The sequence below is a fragment of the Brachyistius frenatus genome, unplaced genomic scaffold, assembly GCF_029030835.1.
Source record: "Brachyistius frenatus isolate BFR_SWC_R1_liver_20210118 unplaced genomic scaffold, ASM2903083v1 Contig_21, whole genome shotgun sequence".
Taxonomy (NCBI): domain Eukaryota; kingdom Metazoa; phylum Chordata; class Actinopteri; family Embiotocidae; genus Brachyistius; species Brachyistius frenatus.
This window is the reverse complement of record NW_027210620.1, coordinates 1521766-1535210: the sequence shown is the minus strand read 5'-3', so window position 1 is coordinate 1535210 and position 13445 is coordinate 1521766. Positions and strand designations below refer to the sequence as shown.

The 13445-nt window shown below is 43.7% G+C and overlaps 2 protein-coding genes across 2 annotated transcripts in view; both read right to left on the bottom strand.

Moving 5' to 3' along the window:
* nfx1 (nuclear transcription factor, X-box binding 1) overlaps positions 1-13445 on the bottom strand; it is a 113389-nt gene that overhangs the window by 77940 nt on the left and 22004 nt on the right. The gene's annotated exons all lie outside the window — the stretch shown is intronic.
* Positions 379-2845, bottom strand: eef1a1l3 (eukaryotic translation elongation factor 1 alpha 1, like 3). Its single transcript, XM_069696386.1, is given in 8 exon segments — positions 379-836; positions 927-1161; positions 1279-1535; positions 1719-1869; positions 1976-2104; positions 2106-2273; positions 2413-2592; positions 2702-2845. Coding segments are annotated over 8 exon segments (1374 nt in total). The 3' UTR covers positions 379-726.

Sequence of the window (13445 nt, the reverse complement as noted above, 5' to 3'; positions counted from 1 at the left end):
ACTAAAAAATATGATGCATCATTACGGATTGAACGAATCGAATTATGGATCTGTACACGGTAACATTTGTCATCGTTGAGAGTTGACCTTTCTCACAGCAGCGACAGCACGGATGCATTAATGAGCGCTGCATCCCACTCGGGGGGAGGATGTTGGTCTGCTTTCATGGCTTACAGGGACACTTAATGAAAGAGAACCATCATTAATTCCAACCATGCTTTCCCTGTTGTGACAAGTCTGCCATGAAAAAAAAAAAAAAAAAAAAATAGGTCTAAACTTCAATTATCAGCTCAGTTTGGAAACTAAACCCAATAACCTGAAGGAAATCCTGATTTTATAACATTAGTGACAAACTATTTTAAAAAAAGCTGTGTTCAAAACTGAAGGTTTACTGCAGTTTCAAATTCTTTAACATTTCGGAGACGTTCAAAAAGCATTTCCACCTTAATACAACGTTAAAGACAATTTTCCAGATAAAGTTTTTTTTTTTCCTCCAAACTGTTTTATTTCATTTCAACCAAAATAAACCATCCAACTTTTCAGTCTCTTTTGGACTTCTTATCAACGCAGGGACACCGTATACTTTAAAGACAACATAAATACGTTGTGTCGCAACACACACGCACACACACACACACACAAAAAAAAAAGCATCTTACCAAATAAAACTGTTTCATAAAACACGTGAAGCAGTATTACCAGAATACCGGTAAATAAAAAAGAAACTTATATACAGACTTGGGCTTTGGGTTGTGGTTTGGACCCTTGGTCCTTCTCCACCGACTTGATGACGCCGACAGCGACCGTCTGCTTCAGGTCTCTGGCTGCAAAGCGACCTGCGGGACACGAGAGGTCGTTTCGTCAGACAAAAAGACGTACAAAGTCGGCGCGGGGGAAACTTGGGAGTTGAAAACGGGAGGCCGTACCTAAAGGAGGGTACGTGAAGAAGCTCTCCACGCACATGGGCTTGATGGGAACCAGCTTGACCGTGGCGGCGTCGCCGGACATCAGCGTCTGAGGGTGATCCTCCAGCTTCTTGCCCGTGCGCCGGTCGAGCTTCTCCCTCAGCTCGACGAAGCGGCAGGTGACGTGGGCGGTGTGGCAGTCCAGGACGGGAGAGTAGCCGGTTTTCACCCTGCCCGGATGGTTCAGGATGATCACCTGGAGGACAGAAACATCCATTTATTTATTTCAAAAGGGACAAGCCGAGTTTTTTTTTTTTTTTTTTTCCTTTCTCCCTTTTAAAAGTTTCAACATTACGACTGCGCTGAACCCAACCTGAGCCTCAAAGCTGTGGACGTCCGACGGAGGGTCCTGCTGGGCGTTCCCGGCCACATCTCCACGTCGCAGGTTCTTCACGGACACGTTCTTGATGTTGAAGCCAACATTGTGGCCCGGCAGAGCCGTCTGCAGCCCCTGGTGGTGCATCTCGATGGACTTGACCTCTGCCGTGATCTTGGCGGGGGAGAACATCAGGGTCATGCCCAGTTTGAGGACACCGGTTTCAATCTTGCCCACTGGGACGGTCCCAACACCTGGGGAAAAAACAAAAAACAAAAACAAAAAGGAGTGGGGGGGTGAGATTCTCTGGCAGACACATGGCTGCACACCTGGACTTCATGTAACTGATTTGAGGCCTGAAAAAAAAAAAAAAATCAAGGATGCGGCAGCTCCAGTCAAGACAAAACGCTGATTCAAATTACAGGACCGCAGTTCACCTCCAATTTTGTACACGTCCTGCAGAGGTAACCGCAGTGGCTTGTTGATCGTGCGCACAGGTGGATGAATCGAGTCCAGGACCTCAAGCAGAGTTTTCCCACTTGCGATCCCTTCCTTTCGTCTCACTTTCCAGCCTTGGAACCACGGCATCTGCGCACGCACACGTCACTTTTTTTTTTTTTTAAACAAACTTACTGCACATCAACTTCAGGGTTGTTGTTGTTGTTGTTGTTTTTAATCCGGAGACACCTTTTACCTTCTGAGTGGCCGCGATCATGTTCTCCCCGGTCCAGCCGGAGATGGGAACGAAAGGCACCGCCGCGGGCTCGTAGCCGATCTTCTTGAGGAAGCCGCTCACGCCTCGCACCACCTCCTCGAAGCGCTTTCTGGCTGTAAGGCGGCTCGGTCACGTCCAGCTTGTTGACGCAGACGATGATCTGCTTGACGCCCAGGGTGTAGGCCAGCAGCGCGTGCTCTCTGGTCTGTCCGCTCCGGGACACACCGGCCTCGTACTCGCCTTTAGCTGCGGAGACCACCAAGAGGGCGACATCGGCCTGAAATGACATTCATGACATTTTATTTTATTTTTTCCCCTTCTTCTTCTTCCATAGGATAAAAAAAAAAACACGACGTGCACACAAGAAAATAAGTGGTGCTTGTTCTTTTTAATAAAATTATTTATTTATTTTTAACCTGTGACGTCCCGGTTATCATGTTTTTGATGAAGTCCCGGTGGCCCGGAGCATCGATGATAGTCATGGTGTATTTTTGAGTGCTGAATTTCAGCAGCGAGATATCGATGGTAATCCCTCGCTGGCGCTCAGCTTTCAGCTTGTCCAACACCCAGGCGAATTTGAAGGAGCTCTTCCCCATCTGCATAAAAACAAACAAACAAACAAACAAACAAACGACAAGTTCAACGACAGTTTTAACATTAAAAGAGCCGTTTCGTTCCCGTTTCGTTCCCGTTTCGTTCCCTCACCTGAGCCGCAGCTTTCTCAAACTTCTCCACTTTTCTTTGATCGACGCCTCCACATTTGTAGACCAGGTGTCCGGTGGTGGTGGACTTGCCGCTGTCGACGTGGCCGATGATCACCACGTTAACGTGAGCCTTCTCTTTCGCCATGACCGGAGGTTTGGAGGTTTGGTGCCCCGGTGATGATTTTTTTTTAAAGTTCAGGTAAACCGGAGACCTCAGACGCGAAAGGGATCACCGACGTGACTCTTTTTCAAATTCTTCTATCAAACAGGTCTCTGACCGGTCCATGTTCGCGAGGCCTTTATGGGTCTCGCATAACTGGAGACAGGTGTGCTGCTTAATTAACCTTAATTGGTGTCAATTTGTGAAAAGAGCAAAACAAAATATATATATATTTTTTAAATGCTTGAAGAATTCTTTAGAAATATTTCTTGTGGATAACAAGTGAGAAGTGCTGAGATGAACAAATGTTTGATGAGCGTGCAGCGACCCGCCGCTCGGACTCGAGCCGCCTGTTCAGGACTTCAACCGCGGAGCTCCTCCTGAGCTCAGATTACAAACAGGTGTGTGGTGTCATCTGGAGCCGGGAAGCCTTTGAAGCGGCATTAATTCAGCGGCCTCTCCCTGTTTATCACGCCAGCAACGATCGGCCACGAAAGCATTTGAAGAGAAACCAAAACAGAAATAAGAGTTGTGCTGCTGATTGAGGAGGGTTTTTTTTGTGTGTGTGTGTGTGTTTTTACGCGAGCTGTTGAGGCTCAAATATGAGGGTAAAGATATTAGATATTAATATTATTAGATAATAGAAGAAGATGCCGTCACTAATGGTGCAAAACAGGAAAAAAAAAACAATACTTCAAATGGAAAGTCTGCTGCCTTGAAAGTGTAGTTGCTGTTGTCACAGTTGGACAGGTGATGGTTCGACTACGTGGAGTGGAAAGAGCTTGAAGGGGGTTTTGTTCACTACGAAATTGGGGTTTCTAAATTTGTTCTTTTATTTTTATGGGTAGAGGCAGATGGACTGATCCCCGTAGGATCTACAGTACAGATGCAAAGTGTTTTTTTTGTTGTTGTTTGTTTTAAATGTCAATAGGGTTGAGGCCATAACTAAATCAATTAAAAAAAAAATCAATCCTTTACCTCCTGTGCTCTTAGTATGACAATATTTGAATTGCTGCTGCCGTTACATACATGCATGAACATCTCTTGACTTCAAAATATATAGTCTATGCATATATGATTCACATTATGGACACCGCTCAAAACATGCATTGTGATTTGCATGAGTAAATAGAAGTGTCTAATATTTAGATAGTTGTTCGAAATATCTTAAAAAATAGCCCATAAACCATCTTGCATTACATTACCTGTCATTTTCGATATTGGGTGGTCCTGGTATTACTTTGGATAAGATCAAAACCAAACTTTGTGGTATTGCCCAACCCCTATTTATGAATTATATCTGTCAAAAATAATTAATAGCACGAATTTCTTGTCATATTCAGTCAATCTGCATTTTTTTTTTTTTTAAATTCCAGATTAGGTGAAAGTAAATTGAGCATAAACAGGCAATCATGAATTAGGAGTTCATATAACCGAAACAGCGCCTCCTGGAGGCTCTGAATTAGCTCCTTGCCCAACGACACTCCGGTAGAGTAATAAAACCTTTTGACGTGGTTCAAAGACGTTATTCCTGAGCTTCTTCTGACGTTTTAAAAAAAAATAAAAAATAATAATAATCCTAATTTAAACGGCGGTAAAACATTATTTCCACGCTCGTTCAGTAGTAATCTGGCGAAAGTGATAGTTGAAAAAACTCAGCGGCTGTCAGCCGAACGGGCGGGGCTTAACCTCCAGCGAGGGAACTGCCCCCGTCCGCGCTTCAAGGGGGATGAAACCAAACTCCCCTCTCGTTTGACGGCCAGTGTGACGCCGGGCGACCAACCCGGAAACAGCGGCGGCAAATCGGTTTTCTTCTTCTTTCAGCCCGCACCGCTGTTTCAAGCGTGGTATCCAGACATCGACTCCCGTGTTTTGCCTGCGCGCATCAAAGGTAAAAAAAACAACAAAACAACAACAACAAAAAGCACTAATTACTACTTTATCTCCACTCTTTTTGTTATCTTCTCTGTTACCCACCGGTTGCCATTCACCGGAGCTTGTTTTTGAGTGTTAAAATGTTGTTCCTAGAAAAAAAAAAAAAAAAAAAATCTCAAACGCGTTCAGGTGGAGTCAAACCTCACGTATTGTTAAGTTATTATCAAATTTAAAAAATAAATAAATAAATAAATAGTGGGAAATATCCGGAGTAACGTGCGACATCATCGACGGACCGTTAACTTCCCCTTTTTTTTTTTTTTTTTTTTTTTTTTTTTTAAAGAGCTGGTTTCTTCAGAGGAAACGTTTAGGCGACACCGCGAGCTGGATTTGTCTCTTTTAATTGTCCGGAGGCAGTGAATGTTACACGCGTGGCCCCGCGAACGCATCACCGACCGCCGGCTATCAGCTGTGTTTGTCCGTACAGCGAGATTATGGGCACGGTTTTAAACTAACCGTATGGCTTGGATTAAGACTGCTCGGTCACATGCAGTATCATCAAAGCTGCATGAAAGGAAATGCACATACTGACAGCTGGGGCAGGTTTTTATATATATATATATTTTATTATGATCAGTGCATGTTTGCAAAATATTTGGGCAATTTTTAAAAGTGTGAATCCTGCAGTGCAGGTTCAGAATAAGTATTAAAAATCATTTGCTTTGGTAAAAGTAGCATAAAAAAAAATGGTCTTTTAAGACTTCCCCACACCTCAGTTACCAGAGCGGTTTCAGGAGAGGAAATACAGGTAGAAAAACATAAATACACTTTTTACTTAACACATATCAGTGGTGGAAGGTAATTAATACAGTTAAGAACAAATATGAGGTATTTTTACTTGAGTATTTCCAGTTTATGCAACTTTATACCTGCACTCCCAATAAATCAGAGGTAAATATTGTACTTTTTACTTCACTACATTTGACTGACAGCTGTAGTTACTTTTAAGATTGCAGTTTTTTCATTATGTGTTGAGAAAAATAGGATATGTATTAAAGTATGATATATATATATATCATTGCATAAATATTCTACAAGGAAAAGTCCAAAATTCAGTAAAAGTGCAAAAGTTATTTTTATTACTGAAGCAATAAGATGCAACCATCGATTTAATGTTGCAGTTGAATATGATGTGTAGTTTAACTTACTGCATGCTTTATATGCTTATTATAGTGTCGTTGTTTTGTTTTTTAAATGACTGGTAGCTTCAGTTATCAAATGTTGTGGCACAAAAAGAAGCGTAAAAGTTACTGGCTTACAATCCACCACTTTGTTCCTGCGATCTACTGAGACGACACCATTTGATTTAAAACTGGCTTACTGTCTTTGCATCACTTGTCTGCACGACCGTAGAACCGTAGCACGGAAGTGCGTGTCGTTTCCTTTCCGCCCAGTCTCGACATAGGTGCCCGAAAGTGGAAGTGAAAACGTCCAGAGCGACGGATTTATTGATGGCGTGCCAGGAAAGTGTCTCAATGGTCTCACGTTCTCTACTGGTGCATATCTATCTGTCTCAATGGTCTCTATCTATCTATTCTCTACTGGTGCATATCTATCTATCTATTATCTATCTATCTATCTATCTATCTATCTATCTATCTATCTATCTATCTATCTATCTATCTATCTATCTATTATCTATCTATCTATCTATCTATCTATCTATTATCTATCTATCTATCTATCTATCTATCTATCTATCTATCTATCTATCTATCTATCTTGAATTGATGTCATTGCATGTCAGGTTGACTCATGCTTTTAGTTTGTGGTTATTTACGGTGACTTTTAGTTTCAAAAGCAGAACTACCACCTCAGGCGTGGCTCTAAGAAAGCGTGTGTGTGGCGAAGTGGGTGATGAGGCTCCTCTGTGCCATCTTTTTTGCGTCAGTCAATCTGGTGTAAAAATCAGTCCACATCTCAGATCTTTGTGGCAAACCAGATACGGTTGTGAGAAAAGAAAAAAAACCAAAACAATTCCTCCAGGTTATTTGAGTTGTTTTTTTTTACTCACTTGCGATTTGCTCCTCTTCAGTCTCGACCTCTGAAGACGAGCTGAAAGACTTGACGGTACCTGACCGGCGCGATAAGATGTTTAAACTTGTCCCGATCCCTGTGTGAACGGATCGAATAACAAATGAAGAAATCTCTCCTTTTTTGGAGTGTAAAAGTCACGGCAGAATTAACGTGGATTGCGTGAGGAATTTTACTGAGGTGAAAAAAAAACAACCATTCGCGACAAAGAACATGAAACCTGGTGTGAAACTTTTTTTTTTTATGGGTTCAGGAAGTTAAATGGTGAGCGTTTTTCTCAGTCTTGGTTTGTGAAAGAACCGTGAAATGAGAATATGGCTCGACAAATTGCAGTTTAATTCGGGTCTGGGCTTGCATGTGTGCTCCGGCTTGACCTTTCTTACAAATTTAAAGCTACTGTTCGTCACCAATATCATTGTAAATAAATGTTATGAGCCCTTCAGATTAGGAAACTATACATATATATTTTTCAGTTTAAAACATTTTTATTGAGGTGTAATGTGGTAACCGATGCATTCTCTTTTGATTGTCTGGCTTTTTATGTATTACTCAATCCAATTCTGCTTTGTGTGTGTGTGTGTGTGTGTGTGTGTGTGTGTGTGTGTGTGTGTGTGTGTGTGTGTGTGTGTGTGTGTGTGTGTGTGTGTGTGTGTGTTGCAGACAATGTGATCAAAAAGAGTCATAACATAAAAAAAAAAAAAATAAACAAGATGCACCTCTCTGATCTGATCCACTGAAACCGTGAGCTCCAGAGCGAGCCCATGAGAGGATGATTCTCCACATGCTTTCTCCCGCAAAAAAAAAAGAAAGAAAGAAAAGTGCTTTCTAGTCCGGGCAGTCGTGGCTACCTATAGCTGGTGCGATAGCACGAGCGTGGAGAGAGCGCGGTGGTGGTTAATGTGAATTATTGACGATGTTTCCAGGCGTCTCCCGCGGGGCCTCGAGAGGCAGAAGCTGCTCAGGTGTATTCTCGTCACAGATCTGCAAACAGGCCACGTCAGAACGAGGAAACATTTTATTTATGATTTGAAGAAGGGGGTAGAGAGAGAGAGAGAGAGAGAGGAAGCACTTAAGTTTAAGTTTTAGGGAATGCATTGTTGACATGACGGGAATGTCATGCCCCCCGCCCCCCCCCCGTCTCCCAACACATGCAGCCTGCTCCCTTGAACACACCCCGTGTCACTGACCCGTCGGCTTCAGGTTGGGTTACTGCAGTTATTGCCGGTATGAGGTTCCCTCTACTCTCCAGCTGACACTCGGACGACGTGATATAAAGCGTTCCCGGCAGCGCGCCGAACGTCCGGTCGAGCCGAGTCATTGTTGTAACGTGTTCGGCTCGTGTGGCGTTGTAACGCAGCGTGTGACAAATACTTGAATATGTTTCATGACACCAGCTGTGCGAGTCAAGTCAAATTTGATATTGTAATTCAAGATGCCATTTTCAGATTAGTATCGCTAAGCTCGGTATGGGTGTGCCGTATTACGTCCGCGCAGTTCCTCATTCGGTAATGATGGCAGTATTCCGACTTGCTGATGTGATATTACGTCATCTTATTACGCAGCGTAATGGTGCAACGTAACGTGACGACACGCAGCGAGCGAGGAGTCGGGCTCCTCTCCATCCGCCGGTAACGACTCAGCCCGACTCGCGTCCGTCCGAGGTCATCCGTTCTAATAGAACTGGGCCGATACTAAAAGGGGACGCAAAAACACCGCAGACCTCCGATCGGTCGGAGAGAATCGGCACGATCTTTAATCGCTTCTTGCCGCGACAAACGGCCACAAAAAAAAAAAAAAAAAAAAGGTACAGCGCAGACTCGAGTACAGCGTCCCCTCCGTATCCTGCGTCCGTTCCTGTAACGTTTGGGACGACGTCGTGATGGTGTCACGCAGCATCCCGAACAGGAAGTGTTAGTTAGTTAGTAGCTGCAGTGGAAAATGACATCCAGAGAAGTTGCTGCCTCCAAAAGCGAGTACTCGAGTAAAGTACAACCGGTTCCCAGCAGCGGAAAAGAGCCTTTTGCTTCCCCCCCCCCCCCCAAAAAAAAAGGGGCGGTGGCCAAAAGCTTTTATGTTTAAGATGACTTAACCAATCTAGAACACTTTTTGTAGTTGCGATTATATATTTTTAAAGTAAATAATAAAATTTTTAATAACATGAGCAACCGTGTGACATCATGCAAGCGCTTTGAAATATAACTACATGTTTAAAACCACAAATGTTCACAGGTCACACACACACACACACACACACACACACACACACACACACACACACACACACACACACACACACACACACACACACACACACACACACACTCCCCCCCCCCGCCTGTATTTCATATACTGAAGTGAGCATGCATAGCTGTGGCGTCTTATGCAGAAAGGAGCTGTATTGATCCCTTTCCCTGGCGTAATGCTGTTTGTGCAGTTATTTGGATTAACTTCCTCTAACTGATCTGGCCTGTTCAGCATGCCGCTCTAACGCCATTATCATGACCCGGCTTAATCCAGGAGCTCTGCCCACTTCGGCATCACTCACTTTCAGGAATGTTTTTTTTTTTTTTAATTATTTTTTTTAGCCATACTGTGTTATTAAAAAGGTACTTGACTCATAATTGCAGTATTATTATTCTTTTTTTTTTATTCATTCACTATCTAGTTAAGTGCGTTGCTTTGTTTACAGTTATGGAAAGTTCACTCTTCGACAATTGGCACAGAAATGAGTTCATGGACTGCTCTGTGCTACGAGAAATCTCGTTTTGCCTCTTGAGTGCACACAATTCTCCTTTCCATCACTTTTGCATGTCTGCTCTTGTCCAGAAGCAGATCAGAGTTTGACTTGCTTGAGTCACTCGGCAGGAAAAGCTGACTTGTTCTGCACCCGGCTGAATTATTAGCGAGCCGACGTTTAGATTTATGGCATGGATGTGTCATAAATGAATCAGATGATTCTCCGTGTTCTCTAAAAAGGCATCATCGGCTTTGACTGATTTCACTCTCTTTGATTACATCCGTTTGACACTTGAACATTCCCCTCATCTTATCTTCATCTCTTTCGGTTTGTGTGGCCTTTCGCAGCCTCTTTGTTTTGTTTTTCTCTGCAAGACACTTCTGCTTAAATATAGCATCACACGCGTTGCAAACAATGCTTTGATTTCATTTGCTCCCGTGAGGCAAGCGTCACCATAGTCGCTGCCGTTTGGCCCACAGACAGATTTGTTTGTGTGCTAAAAAAAACAAACACATGACGACTGTTTTTTTTTTTTTTTCTCCCTATGAAACGAGCAGAGCGAGTTAGAGAGAGAGAGAGAGAGAGATGGCGGTGGGGGTTTAGCTTTGGTGCTTTGTGCTCGACTGCTATACTTTTGATGTGTGCGTGCGCCGGTTTCTGATTTGCAGCGCTGGCCGCGCGGGTCGACTCGAGCATCCCTCTCAACCGTCTCACTTCCGTGCTGTGATGTTGGCTTATCCGAAGCCCTGAGCGAGAACATAACGAGAAGAGAGAGCAGCCTTGTATCTTCTTCCTCCTGCAGGCAGACGGCCCGAAGGCCTCCGACAGGATGCTTTCATTTAATGATGTGCGGCAGCAGCAGCAGCAGCAGCAGCATCTTCGGAGTAAAGAGCAAAGTGGGTTTTGCATTGAATCTCCCAACATACGAGCTATAAATAACGTGGCCTACTCGAAAGAAGGGGGAAAAAAAAAAAAAAAATGGAAAAAGCTGTGACCCTGCGTGCTCCTGCCTCCACACCTTTCACACATGCACAGGAAAAAAACAAAACAAAACAAAAAACAACCTTCGGGGCAAAGAAAAATCTACAGAAGACTCTCGAGCGTTGAGGATTTTCTCCTTTCACGGACCCTCAAAGCAGATTCGGCGATCGTTCCGCCTCGTTACGAGAAATCACGAACCTGTGAAATCATCAAAAGCGCGCAGTGACGATTTCATTACAGCTCGTTAAAACCGTGAGATCCTCGCGTGGCCGCCTGCATGTCGGCGAACACGTAGAGCCGGCGCGTTGCCACAGATGGCAAATCAGCATGCTAGAAAATTCAGTGGGTTGTTTTTTTTTTTTTTGCATGAAACTGTTGCTGCGCACCCATCCTCCATCCTCCGTCCTCCGTCCTCCATCCTCCGCCCTCCACCCTCCCCTCGCCCAAAACCGTCATATAAACCTGTTTTGTCCCACTCTCAACATTTATTTAAACCCATCCTAGGCACATTTTACATACATTATACAATACATTACAAGTTGTCATGGCAACCCAAGTTTTAATGAAAGTTTCACTCGGTGGTGTTGAGACCACAAGGACTGATTTTCTTTTTTTTTTAAAACGCCAGTGTTATTTACCTCATTTTGGTCGTCATCTTCTCGCACGCACACACACAAGTCTGAAGGAATCCTCTCTGTCTGTGTATAAAATGACTTTTATTTTCACAATTACATACTAAATGCTGTATAAGTGTAAAACTCTCCGCTATACAGCCTTGAATTGTACAGTTATGCACCCAAATTAACTAAAAACAAATGAAAATTTGTATTACTGCAACTGTATGTCTAAATACTGATGTAATTTTAGAGCTAAAGTGTGCGTTTTTTTTTAAATATATATATATATATATATTTAAATGGACATTTTCCTCTGGTGTGAGTGAAAGTCATTCTTTGGACACCATGACCTGCATGACAAGGTCCATTGGTTTTGGGTATTTCTGATTGCATCGCGCAGGTTCGTTCCCAGGCACTCGAGGGTCCTTTCAAATCTGTGGCCTTAAAGGTTATGAATGAAAATGAGTCTCCGACCTTTTGAAGCAGCGGTCAAAGAAATAATCCGGAGGCGACGAGGTCCGTCTTACAATTCAAATTTGAAGCCGGTGCGAGCGAGAAGACCTGAAACGGGTTTTAAACAAATGAAAATGTGCACGTGTTCATTTCCACGGCAACCTGGTAACTTTATATCTGCTGAATAATCTCGATTGTGCGATGTGGATGTAAACATACCATTGACGGAAGAAGGAAAAGAAGATCTGCCTTCATCCATGTGCGTGACAGCTGGACGCGCCCTCATATGGAGATGCTATCGATTACCTCGTGACCTGCTCTGCACTCAGATGCAGCACATGTTGGGTTGTTTTGTTGCACACGCGGTCGGCAGCAGGGCCACACATGCTGGCCCGCCTTCACCGAGCCCTTTGTCAGTGTCGGCTTACTGCTCCGACAAACCGAGGATGCGAGTTTACTACTCCGATCGTCGCCGCTCGTGATGTGTTTTTTTTTTTTTAACATTAAAATCGTCTCAAACATTCCCGATACAAAAAAACCCGTTGAAATCCAGTTTGGATATGTAGGCGACGAGGAAGCGACGAATCAAATTTAAGGAAATAAGACGCACGGCAGGAAGTGAGCATTCAGTTTAGAGAATGAAACCATTATTTTATTGCCTCTCTTGACTGTTTAACATAAGCATGCTGTGTGTTTCTTAAACCGTAACATCCTTCCATTACTCATCTCCTCCTCTGACTCAAACGACTCCTTTCAAACCTTTTGTTAGGTTAAAGAACTTCTCACGTGACGAGCCGACACGGCCGAGGTTGAACACCAAAGCCTCCCACCCCGCCCCGCCCCCCACCCCCACCCCACCCCACCTCCCCCACCCCCACACGTGTGACACCGGGGGAGCTGTGCTGTAGGTTTTTTTTTACTCTGATTGCCTGGATGTAATTGTTGCTTGGAGGAATGAGCAAGGCTGAATCACCACACACACACACACACACACACACACACACACACACACACACACACACACACACACACACACACACACACACACACACACACACACACACACACACACACACACACACACACACACACACACACACACACACACACACACACACACACACACACACACACACACACACGCTTCTGAATGATCTCATCATGTGGCTCTTCTTCTTCTTCTTCTTTTCTTTTTTTCTCCCTGCAGCAGCACTGAGCTGAATGACAGCGGGCCTACATACACAGCGCGAGGCCATAAACCTCAAAAGCACGAGGACGGTTGGGAGCGGTGGTGTTGTTAAGCACGTAATCGATTTTATAGCAGACTGCAAAATATATATATATATATATATATATTTTTTTTTTTCCAAGACAAAACGGAGATGGAGAGCTCTGATTTATTATATTAGCTGTGGAAGAGATTAAAGCAGCGTTGAAAAAGCATTCACTCTGCTGCAGGAATAGAAATGTAGGTCAGACTGAAATATCTCAACTATTTAATGGATTGTTGTGAAATTTTATACAACTCTTATGTTCCTCTTCCATTTTCGTTTGTAACATCGCCGACACTGACGCGTTGATGAAGTTTGGGCGCTCGGGATTAGTCGTACCGACTCCGGTTGGATTCCTTAACTTGCCCGACCGAACTAACGAGACTCCCATCAGCCTCTGCTCTGCTTCCTGTCTAGCGCTAATTTGCAAATGTTAAGCATGATGACGTGAATGTGGCCAAACATTATACTTGCTAATTTCAGCTCTGTTAGCATTTTCTTTGTGTGTGTGTGGGTGAACATGTAGCTCAAAAGCTCTACTCACAGAAATGCTAACT